General features: G+C 40.4%; 1 protein-coding gene across 1 annotated transcript; it reads right to left on the bottom strand.

The window, feature by feature from the left end:
* Positions 1-366: 366 nt before the first annotated feature.
* Positions 367-4699, bottom strand: LOC127126148 (uncharacterized). The gene is made up of 2 exons (XM_051055022.1): positions 3764-4699; positions 367-947 (listed from the first exon to the last, which is right to left on the bottom strand). Exons 1-2 carry the CDS (start codon positions 4583-4585, stop codon positions 534-536), a joined length of 1236 nt encoding a protein of 411 aa, XP_050910979.1. The 5' UTR covers positions 4586-4699; the 3' UTR covers positions 367-533.
* Between the last annotated feature and the right edge of the window lie 13019 nt (positions 4700-17718).

The following is a 17718-nucleotide window of genomic DNA, read 5'->3' on the forward strand; positions in this document are numbered from 1 at the left end:
ATACTGATCTAAAAAACTGAATTTGACTTGTCTGAAAATTTTCAGAGTACATGATAAGTTCCTGAAAAAAAAATACTAAAGTATTCGAAAGAAACAAAACTTCTTAATGGACTGGAAAAAAAAACTTATAGCTCAAGAATTTTTTTATAAAAAGATAGAAAGAGTAATTTGGAAATTTCACTCAAGATGTGGGGTATCAAAACCAACAAATAGGGTAGAGACAAAATATTTCATTAACTTTTCAGACAAAAGCAAATAGAACTGTAAAGATAATTCATGCCACAAAACCTAAAATCGAAACCCAGCTGTGGTGCTTACTGAAAGAGCACCTTAACTAACTATACCAAAAACTAACACTGAGGTGGATAAAACCAAGGGGGAGCAAGGGTGGCATAGAAAATATCATAATTTTACACAGATGCATTCCTTTTATACAATCACTTAGAAAGAAACAGAAGCAGACTGTATTTAGCAGTTGAAAATAAATAACATGTGATAAGATGTTGTCATTTGAGGGAAAAGGACATGAATAACTAACTTTCTCTAGGAGGAGGCATTATCCTAAGCCTCTCCTCAGATGCCTGATTGACCCCACTAAATCTCTCTTCTGCTAATAATGACTGCAAATCGCTCCCATTTGCCAAACTGTTAAACTCAACTGCTTTAGATGGCAATGTCGGGTAACGCCGTTGGCAAAATGTCATTAATCTCTTTACTGATTGCAAGTACTTGCGAGTTGTTTCATCATTCATGATGTGAGCAACACTATTTGTGTAGATCTTTTCACGGGCAGATCTTTCGTGAATACCAACCATAGTAACACCAATAGGCCAGGGAGCATTCCCAATAGCCAGCCTAATATAATGGTCCATTGCAGCCAGATAATCTCGCCTCATACAGCATTCAACCATCAACAATAATGCCTGTCGAATATCATCCTGAAGAACCTGAAAATAGCATGCACCACATTCATTTTATTAGTTATAAATGCTTCAGAAAACATGCAACCCTGGCACATTCAATATCAACATGGTTTTATTCTTAAATGAAAGTCATTACTTGAAGCAAAATAGTATCCACTAAAATACAGAATATAGATTTCTAAAACTGAAAGGTATACTAAATATTCAATGCCTAACACCCTTGACATAAGAAATAAATTCTACCCACAAGGCTCAAAATAAAATGTTCAGACATTTAAATAAATCTAAGTGATCCCTTAGATGGGTATCACTATCATAATCATTATGCTCAAGGTCTTCCACATCATTGCACTCTAGCTCTTCATCATCCTTATCATGTGAAATTTGTTATGCCTCCTCCTCCTCCTCCTCTTCCTCTATGGTTTGAGTAGACGGGGAAGCTTGGTTTCTCGGTCTTCTTTGGCCCCTAGTAACTACTATTGGCTCACCAACTCCAGCTGCATTTAGCAATATCCCTCCAAGTCATTGTTCTGCATCCTCAAAGGTGTTGATTGTGTTGGTTGAGACTGAGATGATGCAGTAATAGGATTGCAGAAAAACAGAGCAGATCAACGGTTGCTAAACAGAACAGAATAAAGACGAGAAAAATGGTGGCAGGGAAGATGGGAATGATGGTGCAGAGAACATGGAAATTATTGAGAATATTCACTAGCTAAGAAACAAGTACCGAGCCATGGTGTTGTTCGAAGCAAAGGGATAGATCCATAAAAACAGGGCTGCGTGTTTTTTTACGTTGGAGAAGAATGGTCCGTCCTATCTATAAAAACATTTAAGAAAACCCTAAACGGTTTTAAAACAAGGGTATTTTGGATTGCTCCACTGCCATAAAGTTATGCATCCTTCTTTGTTAAGTCTCACATCTCACATCAGGCAATATATGGCCTGAAGATATGTTTATAAGTGGGGCAATTCTCACCTTACAAGTCGGTTTTGTAAGGTTGAATTAGGCTCCACCACAATTCTAAGATGGTATCAGAGTCTCGTTTAAGATCCATTGAACCACCTGATGTCATGGAAATAACGGTTTATTCAAGTTCTACTATAGAGCTGATATAGCCTCTATTTGATATTAATACTTTGTACTAAATACTGTATTGCAGAATAATATCAGTTTGTTCAAATTCTGTTGCACTATAGTGTTGCTATTTCAAATACGGGGGAAGTTTGTCCTATTTAATTCCTACAATGTGTGACTCAACCTCAAACACAATCTCATCATTAGGTGACACAGTCAGTATGTCAAATAATCCCAAGACTCTTGTAATGTTTTCTATTTTCTCAATTAGCATTATATCAGGCACTAATGTCAACCAACCAATTACTGGCACGTTTTCACTCAATCAAATATTTTCATGTAGATGTCTGAAAAAATTTGATTGTGAATGAGAACATGGCAAAAATTTGTTGACATGAGTGTCCGCCCGACAAAGAAGGTATATCTAATTGAGAAAACAGAAACTGATCACAGATGTGCTCTTGTGATAACTATGTGCATATCATAAATTCACATGACAGGAGAGAATTATGGCTTGGTAATCATACATTAAACCATATTAATGTAGTCTAAAACTTTGTATCAATCAAACTACAGGAAAGCCGTGAATGCGAGAAATTTTCAAGATGAATAAATAAAAATTAACCAGATCAACAATTTATTGAAATTTCCATTCTGGGAAAGGATGCAGAAATAACAAAGGTGTAAATAAACAAGAGCACGTCTAGCATTGCTACACTTGGATTTCAATCAAGGTACACTACTATTCAATTATTCTAAACAAGGCGTTGATATAGAGAATTATGAACCAGAGTACAGTACAGAATTGACTATTAAAATATCCAATTTGTAGGAGTAGGAAACTGCCTCTGGTCTTCTGTGCAAACTACATTCTTGGTGCTAGCAAATGCCTCTGGTTTTTGCTATGCAGACTATATTATCGGTGCTAGAAGTTTGAGCATCGTTTACAATGATAAATAGGATTTTGCCTTAGATTATGCCTTAACGCGATATTTTCTTCAAATTTGAGCGGGAGAGTCATAATCAACGGATTCTCTTTTATTGTTTTAGGAAGCATTTATCCTAAGAGGTAGATTTTGAGCAGCATTCGTAACACAGCCAAGTTCCTTGATCAAAACTCTCCCCAAGAAGATAATAATGGATATAACAACCAACGAGGGTCAATTTCTCCACACTATGAATCATGAGAGAACCACGCCACAAAACTCTCCCAAGGTCATATAAGGCCCACATCAAAATTATATAGGTCTGATCTTTTCCTTCATTCACTACATGAGAGTCCTTCCTATTACACCAAAATACCAATCGGCAATTTCGCTCCATTCCAAAACATTTTAAAATCCGAACAGTGTCGCTTAAAATACCGTATCTCACGTTTCCAACAGAAACACAATATCTAGATGCATACAAATGCAACGAAACTAGAAAGTTCTCTGAAACTCACCTTAAATCTATTACCTTCTTCCCCAAAACTCGCCTTAAAATATACAATAGTACAATACACCAATGTTTCCACCTTTCCCGATTCAATTTGTTTTTTACTTCAATATGTTCTCATTTCACCAAGCAGTTAACATCCTGGCGAACTGTAAGAATGACTATCTAATTTGTTTCCAATCACATTTTAAGGGGCGAATAGCACTAGCATCTAAGTTTTCCTATTATACTAATACCAAATACAAGGAAAGTAGGTTGCTAAATGCATAAACAGTCAATATACACATGTTCAATTGAAATAATGCAGACCAACAAGAATAAAACTCACCTTCTTCCTACAAAACTTAAACAGAGGGTTCAAGTACCGCGCACACTGCTTGAAGGTAGCAACCATGGACTTCCCTTTAGCTGTCCGCTTCTCAGTCTCAGCCATCTCACGCAATTCCTGTTTCCACTCATTCAACAGCTTCTTAAAAAAGACCAAAATCTTATCTTCATCACACAAATCCTCAAAATTCGCCTTCATCCGTTTCAAATCCTTGTCATTATCAGCTCCACTGGATCCACCACAATCGCTTAAGTCATCATCGCCAGCACCACCATCACCGTCCTCGGTGGCACCATCCTCCGCTTTCTGCCGCTTCCTATCGCTCCCAATCCCCGTCTTCTGCCTCTTCCTCAACTCCGCAATATCGCGCAAGAAATCATTGGTCTGTCCCTCTGTCATGTCGCTATCAACTTCAAACAATCCAGCTTTGAGAACATACTTGAGACGATCGAGTCTAGCATCGTCGTCTTCGCCGAAGAGCGTGACTGGCTGCTTGAGGAACCGGAGACGACGAATGACCTCCTGTTTAGGTAGGACGAGGCTGTCGATGTTCTGCTCGTCGGGGAGGGAAGCGCTGGATGTGGCGGCTGCAGACGTGACGGAGGAAGAAGCTGTGGTTGATGAGGTTGGGACGGAGGAGGTTGTGTCGGAGGAGGTTGAGTTACGTTTTTTAGATTTTGCTTCTAGTTCACGCTTTTCTTCTTCGCGGAGCTTTTGGATTTGTTTCTGTTGGATTTCGGAGCGTTTGAAGACTCTCTTGCCGCCGGTTTCTTCGGCCAGGGATTGGCGCTTCTTGAGAAGCTCTTGCTTCAGAAGGTCCATCTAGGGTTTTGCACGATGACGCGGTGGTGATTGGTTCTATATTCAGGAATTTTGAAGATCCGGTGTCTGATGGAGGCTCGAATGGAACGACGCTGTTTTGTAAAAGTAAGATCATCTCGTTTTAATTGAAGTGCGTATATAAAAAAATAATTATATTGATTTAATATAATTGGGTTTAATTTGTGAATTCTTTTTATCCAAATAGTTACTTTTAAAATAAATAAAAAATACTAATAATAATCATCATTTCCATCTCTTTCTAAAACCAATCCATTTATAAATAGAAAATTTTATATAAAATATTTGTTGTCAAACGGATTGAAGACTTCAATTAAAAGTTAAGTGGTGGATCAATTGAATTCGCAATTCTATGTGGTATTGTTAATTTAATTGACGATTGTATGCAAGTAATCAATGTTAACGCCAATTCAACTTTGTGTATTGTATTTTTTTATAAAAATAATAAATTATATAAAAGAATAAATAATAAATATTAATATTTAATTTAAATTACTTTTAAATACGAAGACAAAATTAACACTAACGAAAACGACTAGATTGGTCATACTAACCATCGGTTCCACACCCCCTAACTACCATAACTCGTTGCACTCGCGGTTGATTCACCTTAGGTGTTTAAGGATTTGAGGTCTCAGGAACATCATCACTAGATTCTCTAATAAGTTTTTGTATTTCTAAGTAACCTTATGTATGCATTGACGCGTTGCCGTAATTGAATTCCTGACTCATGTCAGAGTAGTTGAGTTGTGTTAATGGGGTTATTGGTGTGCGACCTAGACAATTGAAGGGTGAAATTGTTGTGAATGTTTCGTTAGAGAAATGAATAAATGGTTGTTGTGGTGTTTGGTAACCCCATGTTTGTTGCATGTCTTGGTTTTGTAACGTTTGGGTGTATTGGCTATGGTATGAGAAATTGGTGGTGTTATATGTTCCTTGCATGTTTTGGTTATGGTAGGATAATGTGTTGGAGGCATATGGATGTTTGATATTTTGATAATAATCATCTTGTTGGTGGTGGTATGGGGTATGCTCTTTGTTTTATGGTTGAGTGTCTAACATGTATTGGTTGTGGGTTTGTGGATTTGTTGGTCAGTAATTTTGTTGGGTAGGGGTTATGAGTAAGTGGTCTGGTAATTTTGTGTGGATGTGTGTGTGTGGGGGGGGGGGGGGGGGTGGGGGGGTGGGGGGGGGGGGGGGGGGGTAGATGTTGAAGCTTCTTGTGTGTAAGTGGTTTGGGGTAGGTCGTATAAATACTTATCTTCAGAGACAAACTCAGTTGCAACCGATCTGTACCAAGACATATAATTATTAGTTGGTTTAGTTTCAGTGAAAATTGCATGAAAGTGATAAAGGAGCACTACTACAAATAATATATTTTATGACAAAGCTTCCACTTCAGCCAATGAAAATCCGAGGTCAAATGACCTGAAACACGTCATTTTTTAAAGTTTAATCTTATCCATCGGTTTTGTAGAAAATAGACAGGTTCTATAACTCAGAGTTTGAGCTTCAATTTCTAACTCCTGCAAATTGATGCTTTATTTAGAACTAAAATTTCGTCATTATTTTATAAATCATCTTATACCTCGCTTTTTTAGAAAACCGACATTAAAAGTTGATTGATATTTTATTTAAATAAATTGAATGTGGTTTTTACCTCGGTTCTGTTCTCTCAATTTTTATGAAAGCAAAGATGTAAACTCTAAATAAAATTTAACTCACTCATCAGAATGTTAAGTTTCACTCACTTTTTACACCCTATCACTTTTCTACGACTGAAACACCATTCTCTCAACCTAATGAACTGAAACACCATCTTCTCCAATGAGGAAGAAAGCTCGAACCTCAAACCAACACTTCTCTTTGACTCTCTCATCATGTTTCTGATATGTAAAACTTTCTCCATGTTGTTGGTGGTGGTGTATTTGTAGTTGTTGTTGTCGTCATTGTTATTGTTGTTGTTGTTGTTGTTGTTATTTTGTAGTTTATGTGACTTAGGGTATAATGTAGTGTTGTTTTTCAGGTATTTATAGTTGTTGTTGTTTAATATTTTTGTTATTGTCATGGTATTTGAGACTTAAGGTATAATGTAGTGTTGTTTTTCAGGTATTAGTAGTTGTTGTTTATTGTTATTGTTGTATTATTTTTTAATGTTCATTTTTATTTTACTTTCAGAAGTTGCATGTTATTATGAATCGTAATTGGATGAGAGTTAATAGATTAAGTAACGAGTATGAGAATGGAATGATTCAATTTCTTGAATTCGCAGGAAAAAAATCTTCCTAACATTGGATCATACTTCCACGGTTTAATCTTGTTTATTCATTGTAATTACTTTATTTAATGCTGGATGTGGCGCGTTTGACTCAAGTGCATTGTGTGTCCTCAGATCTGGACCGTGTCAAGTGCCACGTCAATTAATGAATGCACATCAGATGGCTGTGGTTTTTTCGCTTATTTTCATTTTCCATTTATTTTCTGTTAATTCATTATATTTTCAAAAATTCATTAAAAGTTCATTTGAAGTCATAAAAATATGAGACCAACTCCAAAAAAATTCTTGAAAAATCTAGTTTCATATTTTGATTTTTAATTATTTTTGTGACTTCATTTGATATTTTTTATGAATTACTTGTTTTTTAATGTTTTTAATTCATTTTAAAATACTTTCTGACTTTTAAAAAATCCAAAAATATTTTCATAGCATCTATGGATCATGATAAGTCAATGAAAAATAGTCTCAACAATTTTTTGATTGTTTTGAGATTATTTGAGATTTTAATTCATATTATGCTATTTTTGATTGTTTTTAATTGTTTTTAATTGCTTTCTGGTTTCAAAAATTTGTGAGAAAATTAGTCAAAGCTTGTTTGACTATGTGGAACCTATGAGAATTTAATTGGACTTTTTGAAGTTACTTTGAATTGGATTTGAGGTTCCTTTTGGTTTGTTTATTTTTTATTTGTATTTTATTTTAATTCAAAATATGTCAAAAAAATACTATTGACTTCTTGACTTGTTATTTTCATTTCTCTTCTGTTTGATGTTGATTGAGGTTGATTTGGATCAACTTTGATCAATTGGGATTGGTTGTTGTCTTCTTATTCATTTCCCTTTCATCTTCATCCATTTCTTTCCATCAATGGCCAATGAGTTAAAGTCTTGAGGTTGGTCTTGACAAATGAGAAGTTTAACCTTCTTTGATCCAAACCAAACTCAGCTTGATCCATGATCAGGTGAGTTATTTTGTGTCAAAGATAGGTTGCTTTTTGGTCAAGCAAATAACCAAAAGTCAATACAATGTCATTCCCCTTTTGTTTGGCATGACAAGTTTATGGAGCTTGGCTTACTAGTCATGATCTCTAACTTGTGTTCTTTGCCTATATTCTTATTGACCGGCCTCAGATAGGTGTGACTACTACATTAGTCCACTTACGATTGCTTAACGTAGCGCTACATTGTCTTATGACAAGCTAACATAACCTTACTAACTACTAACTTTAATTTGAGCTTTTAATTTCTTGCCATTTACTTTTAATGTCATTTATTTCTTGCTCATTATTCATATTAATTTTCACTTTACTCACTTGAGCACATATTTTATGTTTATGCCATTTTTCTTTTGCTCATTTGAGCCCATTATTGTATATAAATATATTGTTATTGTGTGTTGTTTGTGTTTGTTTTAATGTGAACCAAGATGCAAAAGGAGAAAGGACTTAGAATTAGGATTTACTTATGCTTAAAGGATTTCGAGAGCAACTAGGCCTCATGCCTTTAGAATGCAAAATTTATTGAAGAGCAATTAGGTCTCATGCCTTTAGAATGCTAAAACTCAAATTTGACCTCAAAGGACTTCTCCTCAAACTTATTCTTTGTCCATTCCTCTTATTGTGTTGTGAACTTTTTGATGTTTGCTTTTGTGTGATAGGGATTCCATCTTGAGATTGTGAAAAGAGGACTATTGTCATGAGTAGCCAAGTTAAGAGCCAAGCAAATTGGAGATCCTAGGAGCTTGAATTCAATTTGTTGATTGCTTATTTGTGTGCTAAGTACAAAGGAAATGAGCATCTTGAGTCATCTCTATATGACTCCAAGAAAAGGAACTCCAAGGGTCTTATCTTTCCCCTCTTATCTTTGTATGCTTTAGGAATAGCCCTTCTCTTCTTCTCCCCACTCTAACCAAGCCAAAAATCATTTTCAAAACTTTGACTTTATTTCAAATTAGAAACCCAGGCCTTAAGCCTTTGACTTTTCAAAACTCTTTTCATAAATACTCATTGTGAATAAACTTTAATCCCACTTTGACTTCATTTTGTAAATAAATCTAACTTGTAAATATAACTCATTTCAAGTTGTTTTGTGGTTCCAATGGCCACTTGTTAACCTTTTTTTAAAACATTAGTCATAGGTTTGAGTTATCATAGTGGTTGATGTAAATCTCACCTCATCCTTAGTGTTGGATTATAAGTCTTCCATGCTTATTGTAGGGTTAACCCTCACTAGCATGTTGAAGCCTTCCTCACATGGTGGATTGTTGGTTTAGGTTGAGTTTTCTCCCTTTGATAACAAAATACCTTAAGGCTTTTGATCAAATCAATTCACCAATCTTTGAAATTTTTACTCCGAACTACGAGGTTTTGATCCTCCTTTGTGATGGTACATAGGCAATGGGTTCATCCATTCAAACAACAAAATTGTAAATATAATCTATTCTCTTCTCATCCCTCCAATCTTTTGCACAAATCTTTTCACAAATACCAACCTACAACACATATTTGCAAAAAGGGTTCCCTTAGAGTACTAAGGATGTTTTGGGTGCGTAAAACCTTCCCATTTCATAACCAACTCCCTTACCCAGATCTCTGACATTTTTATTAGTTTTTGATTTAAAAAACTTCTTACCTTGGCTTTTGTTCGCCTTTTAGCCTTTCCTTTGGACAAATAAAAGTGTGGTGGCGACTCGAATTGTATGTTGACTTTTGGTTTAGTCAATAAACCTAAAGGTAAGGAAAACACCGCTATAGTATGCCTTTAACTAGTGTTAGAGAGAACCTTGATTGTACCTATTGTTTGATTAAAGTGGAGATTTAAGTGGTCTACGGGACCCGTGTTTTTTTACTCCTTGTACTAGAGGTTTTTCCATGTTAAATTTGTGATGTTTTGTTTGGTGTGTTTTGTTGATTGTCTCTAAGTTGAATTTTATTTTTTGGAGAGATTGTGTTGTTGAGTTATTCCACTGCATTGTGGATTTCTTCCCAACAACTTCAACTTTGAAGCTGACATGATGATCAGTACACTTAGTGTCTTCTAGTTATCCTTATACCTCACTCAAAGGTTTCTTTTTAAATATTTGAGTTTTAAATAAAACTGAGATCCCGTAATGTTATCTAGCAAAGGAAAGTTTGATATTAACATTTTTTGCTAGTTATTTAAAGAATTTGGAGTTTCTCGAACTACTAGAAAAGTAATTGTTATTGTTTGAGAAATAATTGTGTTGTATTGAAAAGCATCATGGTTGCACACAATATTCCTTAAATATCCATTCCTTCTAATTTAGTGCATGATAACATCGAAAGAGATGAAAGAAAAGGCCAGAGAAGGCTTCCCCTTTAAGTATTCACACCAGTACTGGGAGACTTTAACATACGGCCAACTTGCTGGATGAAGTTGTGACAGAGCCATTACTAGATGCTTAATAACTTTCACCTCAAAAGCAATAAAGGGCAAGAAAAAGTCCAAAATTGAGAAGGCATATTCTTAAAAAGGAATGGTGCAATCACCATACTCACTACATATTTTTTCATTCTCAGTAGGGGTTAGTACACCCCAATGCGAAGATGGACAAACATCAAGAAAGACTCTATCAAGATTATCCTCTTTAGAAAAAGCATAAATGGTTGAAGAATAAAGAAAGTCCATCCACAAAGATTGAGAATTCTTCTGGGATTTTTTAGCACTCTTTTGTGATTTTTTGTAAAATGATGTACTAACTTTTCCATATGCAGGAAAATAAAATGTCAAAAGGAAAAAAGATATCTTCTAACTTAGAGAGACAACTCAAAGAAATGTGAAGCTGGCTCTTCAACCGTATGCTATCATGCAAAAGAAAGTAGACTCTATCAAACGTGTGAAATCACTCGCACACAACACTCGAGTGTTTCAATTTTCAAGGGTCATAATGATGGTACCTCCAAAAATACGTCTAAAGTATGAATCATTACATGCATGAATCCCCAAGAAATTGAAACATTCAGTTTTTCTCTTCCAAAGATAAATGAGAGAGAGGTCGGCATCCGAGACCCATACAAGAAACATTGCCCTGCTATGCATAAACAAGGGCATGTTTTGGACCGACCATAGTGATCCCAACTGACCACTTTAAAGGGGTTGAAATCCTTCCAAAATCTTCTTAACGCATGAGGATTATCCTAATGATGATTATAGAGGATCTAAACTTCAGGTGTATCTGACAACTTTTCGCAATCTACACTTGACAAATAACAAGTTTGTTATTCTTTCTCTATTATATATAGAGAAGGCACTAACTCGGATACTCAATTTCAAATTCAATTTCAATTCACATTCTCCCTCACATAGTAACTTGAGTGTTGGAGTGTTAACCTTACAGGTCAACCCTCTCTCCGCCGCATCGGAAGCTATGATCCACCATTACCTCCGATCCTCACTCCATTTCTGGTTCCAAATCAGATATATATATATATATATATATATATATATATATATATATATATATATATATATATATATATATATATATATATATATATACACCATGGCCACAACGAATATGGATATGGTGTGCTTCAGACTAGAGTGTAACTGAGGCAAAAAGGTATGTAGTGTCAGGGAATTCTATACACCAAGTATGAGTGGAATTATATTGAAAGAGTAATCAATAATTAAATAAATATGATATGAGACCCCCAATAAGAATTCAATGTGATGGAGTTCCAGATAAAAATACGTATTACACCCATGAGAGCGAGTATTTTGAAAATTCCAAGAGATTACTAAGTAGAATTTCAAGAGTCTACCACTTCATAGAAGGACAATTAGAAATGTTATATTTTTTGCCTTGAGGCCAATAGAAACATGTTATAATTAGTAAATGTAAGATTAAAGTAACTATAAAATTGGGAATCAATTTGAGAGGAGTTGAAGTTGGCGAAGTATTTGAGCAAAATTATCGACAAAACACCAACATGTCTAATAGGAAATAAGAAGGAAGTGAAAATTTCAGGGACACAATTATTTTAAGGGGGAGAGATTGTAATATCTTGGCGTAGTCTATTGATTTGAAATCAACTTATTATCAACTAATGGAATCCAGAGGAAAATAGGTGGAATGGTTATTTAACCATAATATGGTATTTTGTCATTTTCGATTAATTGAATGAAATTCCATATTTAGACAAGAATAGTTAAGGCTTTAAAGATGATATCCGTACCTGTCTCATACTCGTGCGGGTATATGCAGATTTTGAGATACCGCGGATATTTACGGATACCCGTGGATATTTTAAAAAATATATAATTTATTAATTTTTATTATATGATGTAAATAAAAATTATGTGTACAACTTTTGAAGAAGACGCAAGGCAAGAAGAAGACTTGGAAGAAAAACGTATGCAATTAGGGTTTTAAGTGAAAAATAGATTACCAAGTTAAATTGGCTATTACTAAATGGAATTTATCAAGTATAATAATTTTAAAGAATATTTAAATAATTTTTCTAATTATTAACAAATACGGATACCTACGGGTAGGGGTACCATCAAATCTGTATATGTGTCCATAAGAAAACGTAATTAAATATCAATTTATTTTACCCATGAATACACATTAAGCTATCCAACTTGTGCCCGTGATAGCACTACAAAAATTCGCGTAAATTATGATGTTTAATTATGGTGTTTAGTTTAAAACGCCGTAATCTACCGTTGATTACAACGCTTTTTTAAACGATGTAATATTAGTAACTAAATGGCGTGTTTTCTCACTCTTCATTGTTTTTAAATTCTCGCACAGGTGTGAAGCGCGTTTTCTCACTCTTCATTCCCTTTTTTAACCATTCCATTTCTTAAAATAAATAAATAATAATAATAATAATAATAATAAATAATTATTATTATTAATTGATCTCACCTGATCAGGAGGGCCTTCCAAGGTCTTGGTGAATGGGCCGGAGAATGAAATGAGAGGGGGGTGTACCTGCAAGATGCTCCAACGCTTAAGTCAGAAAAGGTACAGAATGAGATTATCAGAGTGTGAGTTTGAATACCTGCCCCTTTGCCATGAAAGGGGTATTTATATTGAGCCCCCAGCGCTGGGCCAAGGCTCCTAATGGGCTGGATTAGCTAGGCCCAAGGAGGAGCTGCCAGGGGACGCGTAAGAAGCGTTAAGACCTAGACCAAGGTCTGCCCCCTGGTCCAACTGCCCCTATCCCTAAGGAGACAATATAGGGGAGTTGGGTGACGTGGTGAGTGGGATGCCGTTATGGCTCTGCCCGACACAACTTAGGTGCCCGCGGCGTGGGTTGACGATGAGTGGATGGAGATCATATGAGGAGGACCCGCTCGTTGTCCGACACGTATTTAAGGGGCCGGGGAGACATTCTCCGGGCGGACGGTCGTTCACCTGACGTGTCCTCGCGGTCGCTTGGATACGGTCGTTTGGACGTGGGCTTGGCGAGCATTGGGCCGTGCCGTGCTAAGTGTCGTGGCCCAGTCCAGAACAGGAGCCCCCCAAGTCGAGTCTCTGAGCCAGAGAGATGACTTATGTTCCAACTAAGGGTTCCCCGAGACGATGGGGAAGCTTGATCGTTAGACAGGTGAGGTCGTAACAGGCCTATTCATGACTGACATTTCTCCGGGAATGTCGGGGATGGAGGTGATCGGTTGATCTGCACCTTCCTTGTAGTAAACGCGGGTATGGCGCGGGGAGGAGGCGTCTTGGTGAGTCGAGGAGACGGACAGGTGCTCGGGTCGTTTCAGCTTCTCGTCTTTGATAGACGTGTCTCACGATTAGTGACTGATCTCACCTGATCAGGAGGGCCTTCCAAGGTCTTGGTGAATGGGCCGGAGAATGAAATGAGAGGGGGGTGTACCTGCAAGATGCTCCAACGCTTAAGTCAGAAAAGGTACAGAATGAGATTATCAGAGTGTGAGTTTGAATACCTGCCCCTTTGCCATGAAAGGGGTATTTATATTGAGCCCCCAGCGCTGGGCCAAGGCTCCTAATGGGCTGGATTAGCTAGGCCCAAGGAGGAGCTGCCAGGGGACGCGTAAGAAGCGTTAAGACCTAGACCAAGGTCTGCCCCCTGGTCCAACTGCCCCTATCCCTAAGGAGACAATATAGGGGAGTTGGGTGACGTGGTGAGTGGGATGCCGTTATGGCTCTGCCCGACACAACTTAGGTGCCCGCGGCGTGGGTTGACGATGAGTGGATGGAGATCATATGAGGAGGACCCGCTCGTTGTCCGACACGTATTTAAGGGGCCGGGGAGACATTCTCCGGGCGGACGGTCGTTCACCTGACGTGTCCTCGCGGTCGCTTGGATACGGTCGTTTGGACGTGGGCTTGGCGAGCATTGGGCCGTGCCGTGCTAAGTGTCGTGGCCCAGTCCAGAACAGGAGCCCCCCAAGTCGAGTCTCTGAGCCAGAGAGATGACTTATGTTCCAACTAAGGGTTCCCCGAGACGATGGGGAAGCTTGATCGTTAGACAGGTGAGGTCGTAACAGGCCTATTCATGACTGACATTTCTCCGGGAATGTCGGGGATGGAGGTGATCGGTTGATCTGCACCTTCCTTGTAGTAAACGCGGGTATGGCGCGGGGAGGAGGCGTCTTGGTGAGTCGAGGAGACGGACAGGTGCTCGGGTCGTTTCAGCTTCTCGTCTTTGATAGACGTGTCTCACGATTAGTGGCGTCGCTTCGTTTCGCGCGCAAAGACGGCGTAGGCAGGCTAGGCAATGATGACCTAGCGTGTTGGTCCACGTGCCAAGCCCTATAAAAAGGGGTTGAGTAACTTCATTTCTACCTTTTTCTCGCTCATACGTTCACCGGAGATCTCCACCTTCTCTCTCGTTTGCTTGCTCAACCGTCTGGACCGCCGTCTCCGCCCGTCTTCCTATCTGAACCACCGTCTTCTGTTCGGACACCACCGTACCTTTTCAACTTAACTATGTCAGGTATGATTTTCCACTGTGACCCATTCTTTTTCCTTGTTGTTTTCTGTCAAACGCATGATAATGTTGTAGAAATGTGGTTAGGTTTAACTTGGGAACAGTGTAGTGGACTGTAGGTGTATATTAGATGGTAGAAAATAGGGTTGGGATCCTACTGTACCGGGCACAAACTTCATATGCCGGGCAATACTTGCATAGGCTGTATGAAGTTTGTGCCCGGTCTCCATAGAATGCGCGCGCCACCGAGTTGAGCGCGGTTAGTGTCCGTCGCCGCTACGCCCTTTCACTTGACCTGCGGTGGAAGGGTGGATTTGATATGACGTCGAATTCACTCTTTCTGTCTGCGTTTCAGGTGCTACCGGGCGCTTACGACCGAGGAAGGAAGATTCTGGGTCCTCCACCGAAGACGCGACAATCGCTCGTCTCCCTGTCGGGGATGGGAGTGTCCGAGATGGTACCGAACACGCCTCCTCTTCCGGGCAGGTCGACTTCTCCTGGGTTGCGGACGAGCCCTTGGAGGAGGAATCCGACTTCTGTGACGAGGCCATCACTGCTCACGCTATGGTCGAGACCATAAGCCGGGAGGATCCACCAAACTGGTATTGCTGCGCCCCCAAGGAAGAAGACCGCATTTGTCACCATTTCCCGGGGAAGCAGTTCACCATGTATGAATTTGCTTTTCGCGAGGCGGGGATTAGACTGCCCTTCAACTCCTTCCAGATGTCGATCTTCAAGTGGCTCCGGCTGGCGCCGTCCCAACTACATCCTAATGCCCTCGCATTTATGCGGGCATTCGAGTTAGTTTGCCAGTTCCTCGGCATTGGTTGCACCCGGGCTCTCTTCTTCCACGTTTTCCATCTCCAGAGGTCCGGTTCCCATGGTCGCCACAGTTGGGTTTCTTTCAAGCAGCCCGTGCGTCTGTTCAAGACGTACGAGGACTCTGTTCGCCATTTCAAAAGCCGGTGGTACGTGGTGATGCCGATTACCCGGGCTGCCCTTCACTCTCTATACTACTATCAACGGGAACCCAACGGGGAGGAGACGCTGATGTCGAAGATACCGCTGAGGTGGCAGCGTGATCATTTCGATCTCTCCACGGCGCATTACCGGGTCAAGTACGCGATGCTCGGCGAGGAGGATAGGCTCGCGTACAAGAAGCTGGTCGATTACGTGCAGAGCTTCAGCTTGGCGTTCTGGGCGAATCGACAGGGCGTGCCCTACCTGGATGAGGCCGGGGAGCTAATCACCGAGACGCGTTATATCAATACGAAGGCTCTGCTCGAGTGTGATACCGAGGAGGAAGCTCTGGCGTTATTGAGTAGGCAGACTTTGTTTAGCTTTTTATTTCTGTTTATGACTTCGGTCGCTAATGTTTGTGTGTAATTTATTTGCAGGTGCCATGCCCAATGCTCGTGATCGGGTGCTGAAGCTAGCGAATCAGGTCGGCGCTCCTGACCGGGTGCCCAAGAAGAAGAAGAAAACTGCGGCCCGTGTCTCGGAGACTGCTGGCGATGCCGGGGTCGGTCCCTCGCAGGCGGCGAGCGTGATTCCTTCCTCTCCTCCTCGGTCTAACCCGATCAACATTCCTGATAGCAGTCCGTCGCCAGCGGCTTCTCCCCTCCATAAACGGAAGCGTCCGGCTGGGGCCCTTACCAGGTCGTCTCCAGGAAGTTCGCATGGACCGGGCAGCTATCTTCTGCCTCCCTGCTATGTGGAACGGTCGTTCTTCAAGGCCGAGGAGTCGATTGCTGTGCCTGCGCCTGAGGCCAAGGCTATTCTGGACCAGGATGTTGCTGCCCGGAGGAAAGATCTGGCCAGGGATATTGCTGCCGTCATCCGGGTGATGGAGACGGCCATGGTTTTGACCGACACTTCGGTTTCCACCGCCTCGCTGGAGGAAGCCCTTTTGCAGGTTCGGACAGAGAACGAAAGACTATCTCAAGATCTGTCGGACTACAAAGAAGAGCATCAGCTGCAGGAAGGGCTGAGCCAGAAGCTGGAGGAGGTGGAAAAGGAGAGGGACCAGTTGAAGGCTGCTAAGGCGAGCCTGGAAGAGCAGGTGGTCGATCATCAGAAGCTGACCGAGGACAACGCCTACCTACGGGCTCAGGTTGAGTCTCTCGAGGGAAAGGTCCGTCCTCTGGCGGATGAGACCGAGGAGGAACGCGCCCTTGGTTCGCGCGGTGAGCTGCTAGGGCATATTCGGACTCTCAACCAAGATCTCGTGGCCTGCTTCAAAGAGGATTTCGACAATGCTGTCGAGCAGCTCGGGCTTCTGAACCCTGAGTTGGTGACAGAAGGGTCGGCCTATAACTGCTGCGTCCGGGATGGTGAGATTATCTGCCCGTTTGAAGCGGAGGAGGAGCTGGGGGGAGAAGAAGAAGAAGAGGATGAAGAGGTGCTCCGAGCGGAGTCTTAGTTTATATGTTTTAGTTATCATGGCCTGCGTGCCTTATGTATTTTGGCCTTCGGGCGTTGTAATATGGCCTTCGGGCGTACTTGGCTTCGGCCGCTTTTATCGTTTCTAATGTATGAATATTTTCGTTATCATTCATTGTGCTCGTTTGTGTTTGATACTTGTTTGTATGAATTCGTACTCTGCTCGACTTTGTTAATCTCCTCGGTTTAGGGAACCGACGAAGTGTCGGGCTTTGTGCCCGTGGGTATCGAAGCCCGGGTCCGTTGTTCGAACCCTGGTCCCGAGGCTTGGGTCCTCCCATCGCGAGCTGGGTGCCCTGCCAGTCTTGGTACTTCGACGTTGAGCCTTGGTCAAGATCCCAACCGTCGGGGAGGGTTGTGTTTGTTATGTGACCCCGGATCGTTCCCGGGTCTCGTGGTTCCTCCCTGGGGTTTTGGGGACGAAGAGCGTGGTCGTACCTGCCACGTCTCCCCGTGGTGTAT

The sequence above is a fragment of the Lathyrus oleraceus genome, chromosome 3 (assembly GCF_024323335.1).
Source record: "Lathyrus oleraceus cultivar Zhongwan6 chromosome 3, CAAS_Psat_ZW6_1.0, whole genome shotgun sequence".
NCBI lineage: Eukaryota > Viridiplantae > Streptophyta > Magnoliopsida > Fabales > Fabaceae > Lathyrus > Lathyrus oleraceus.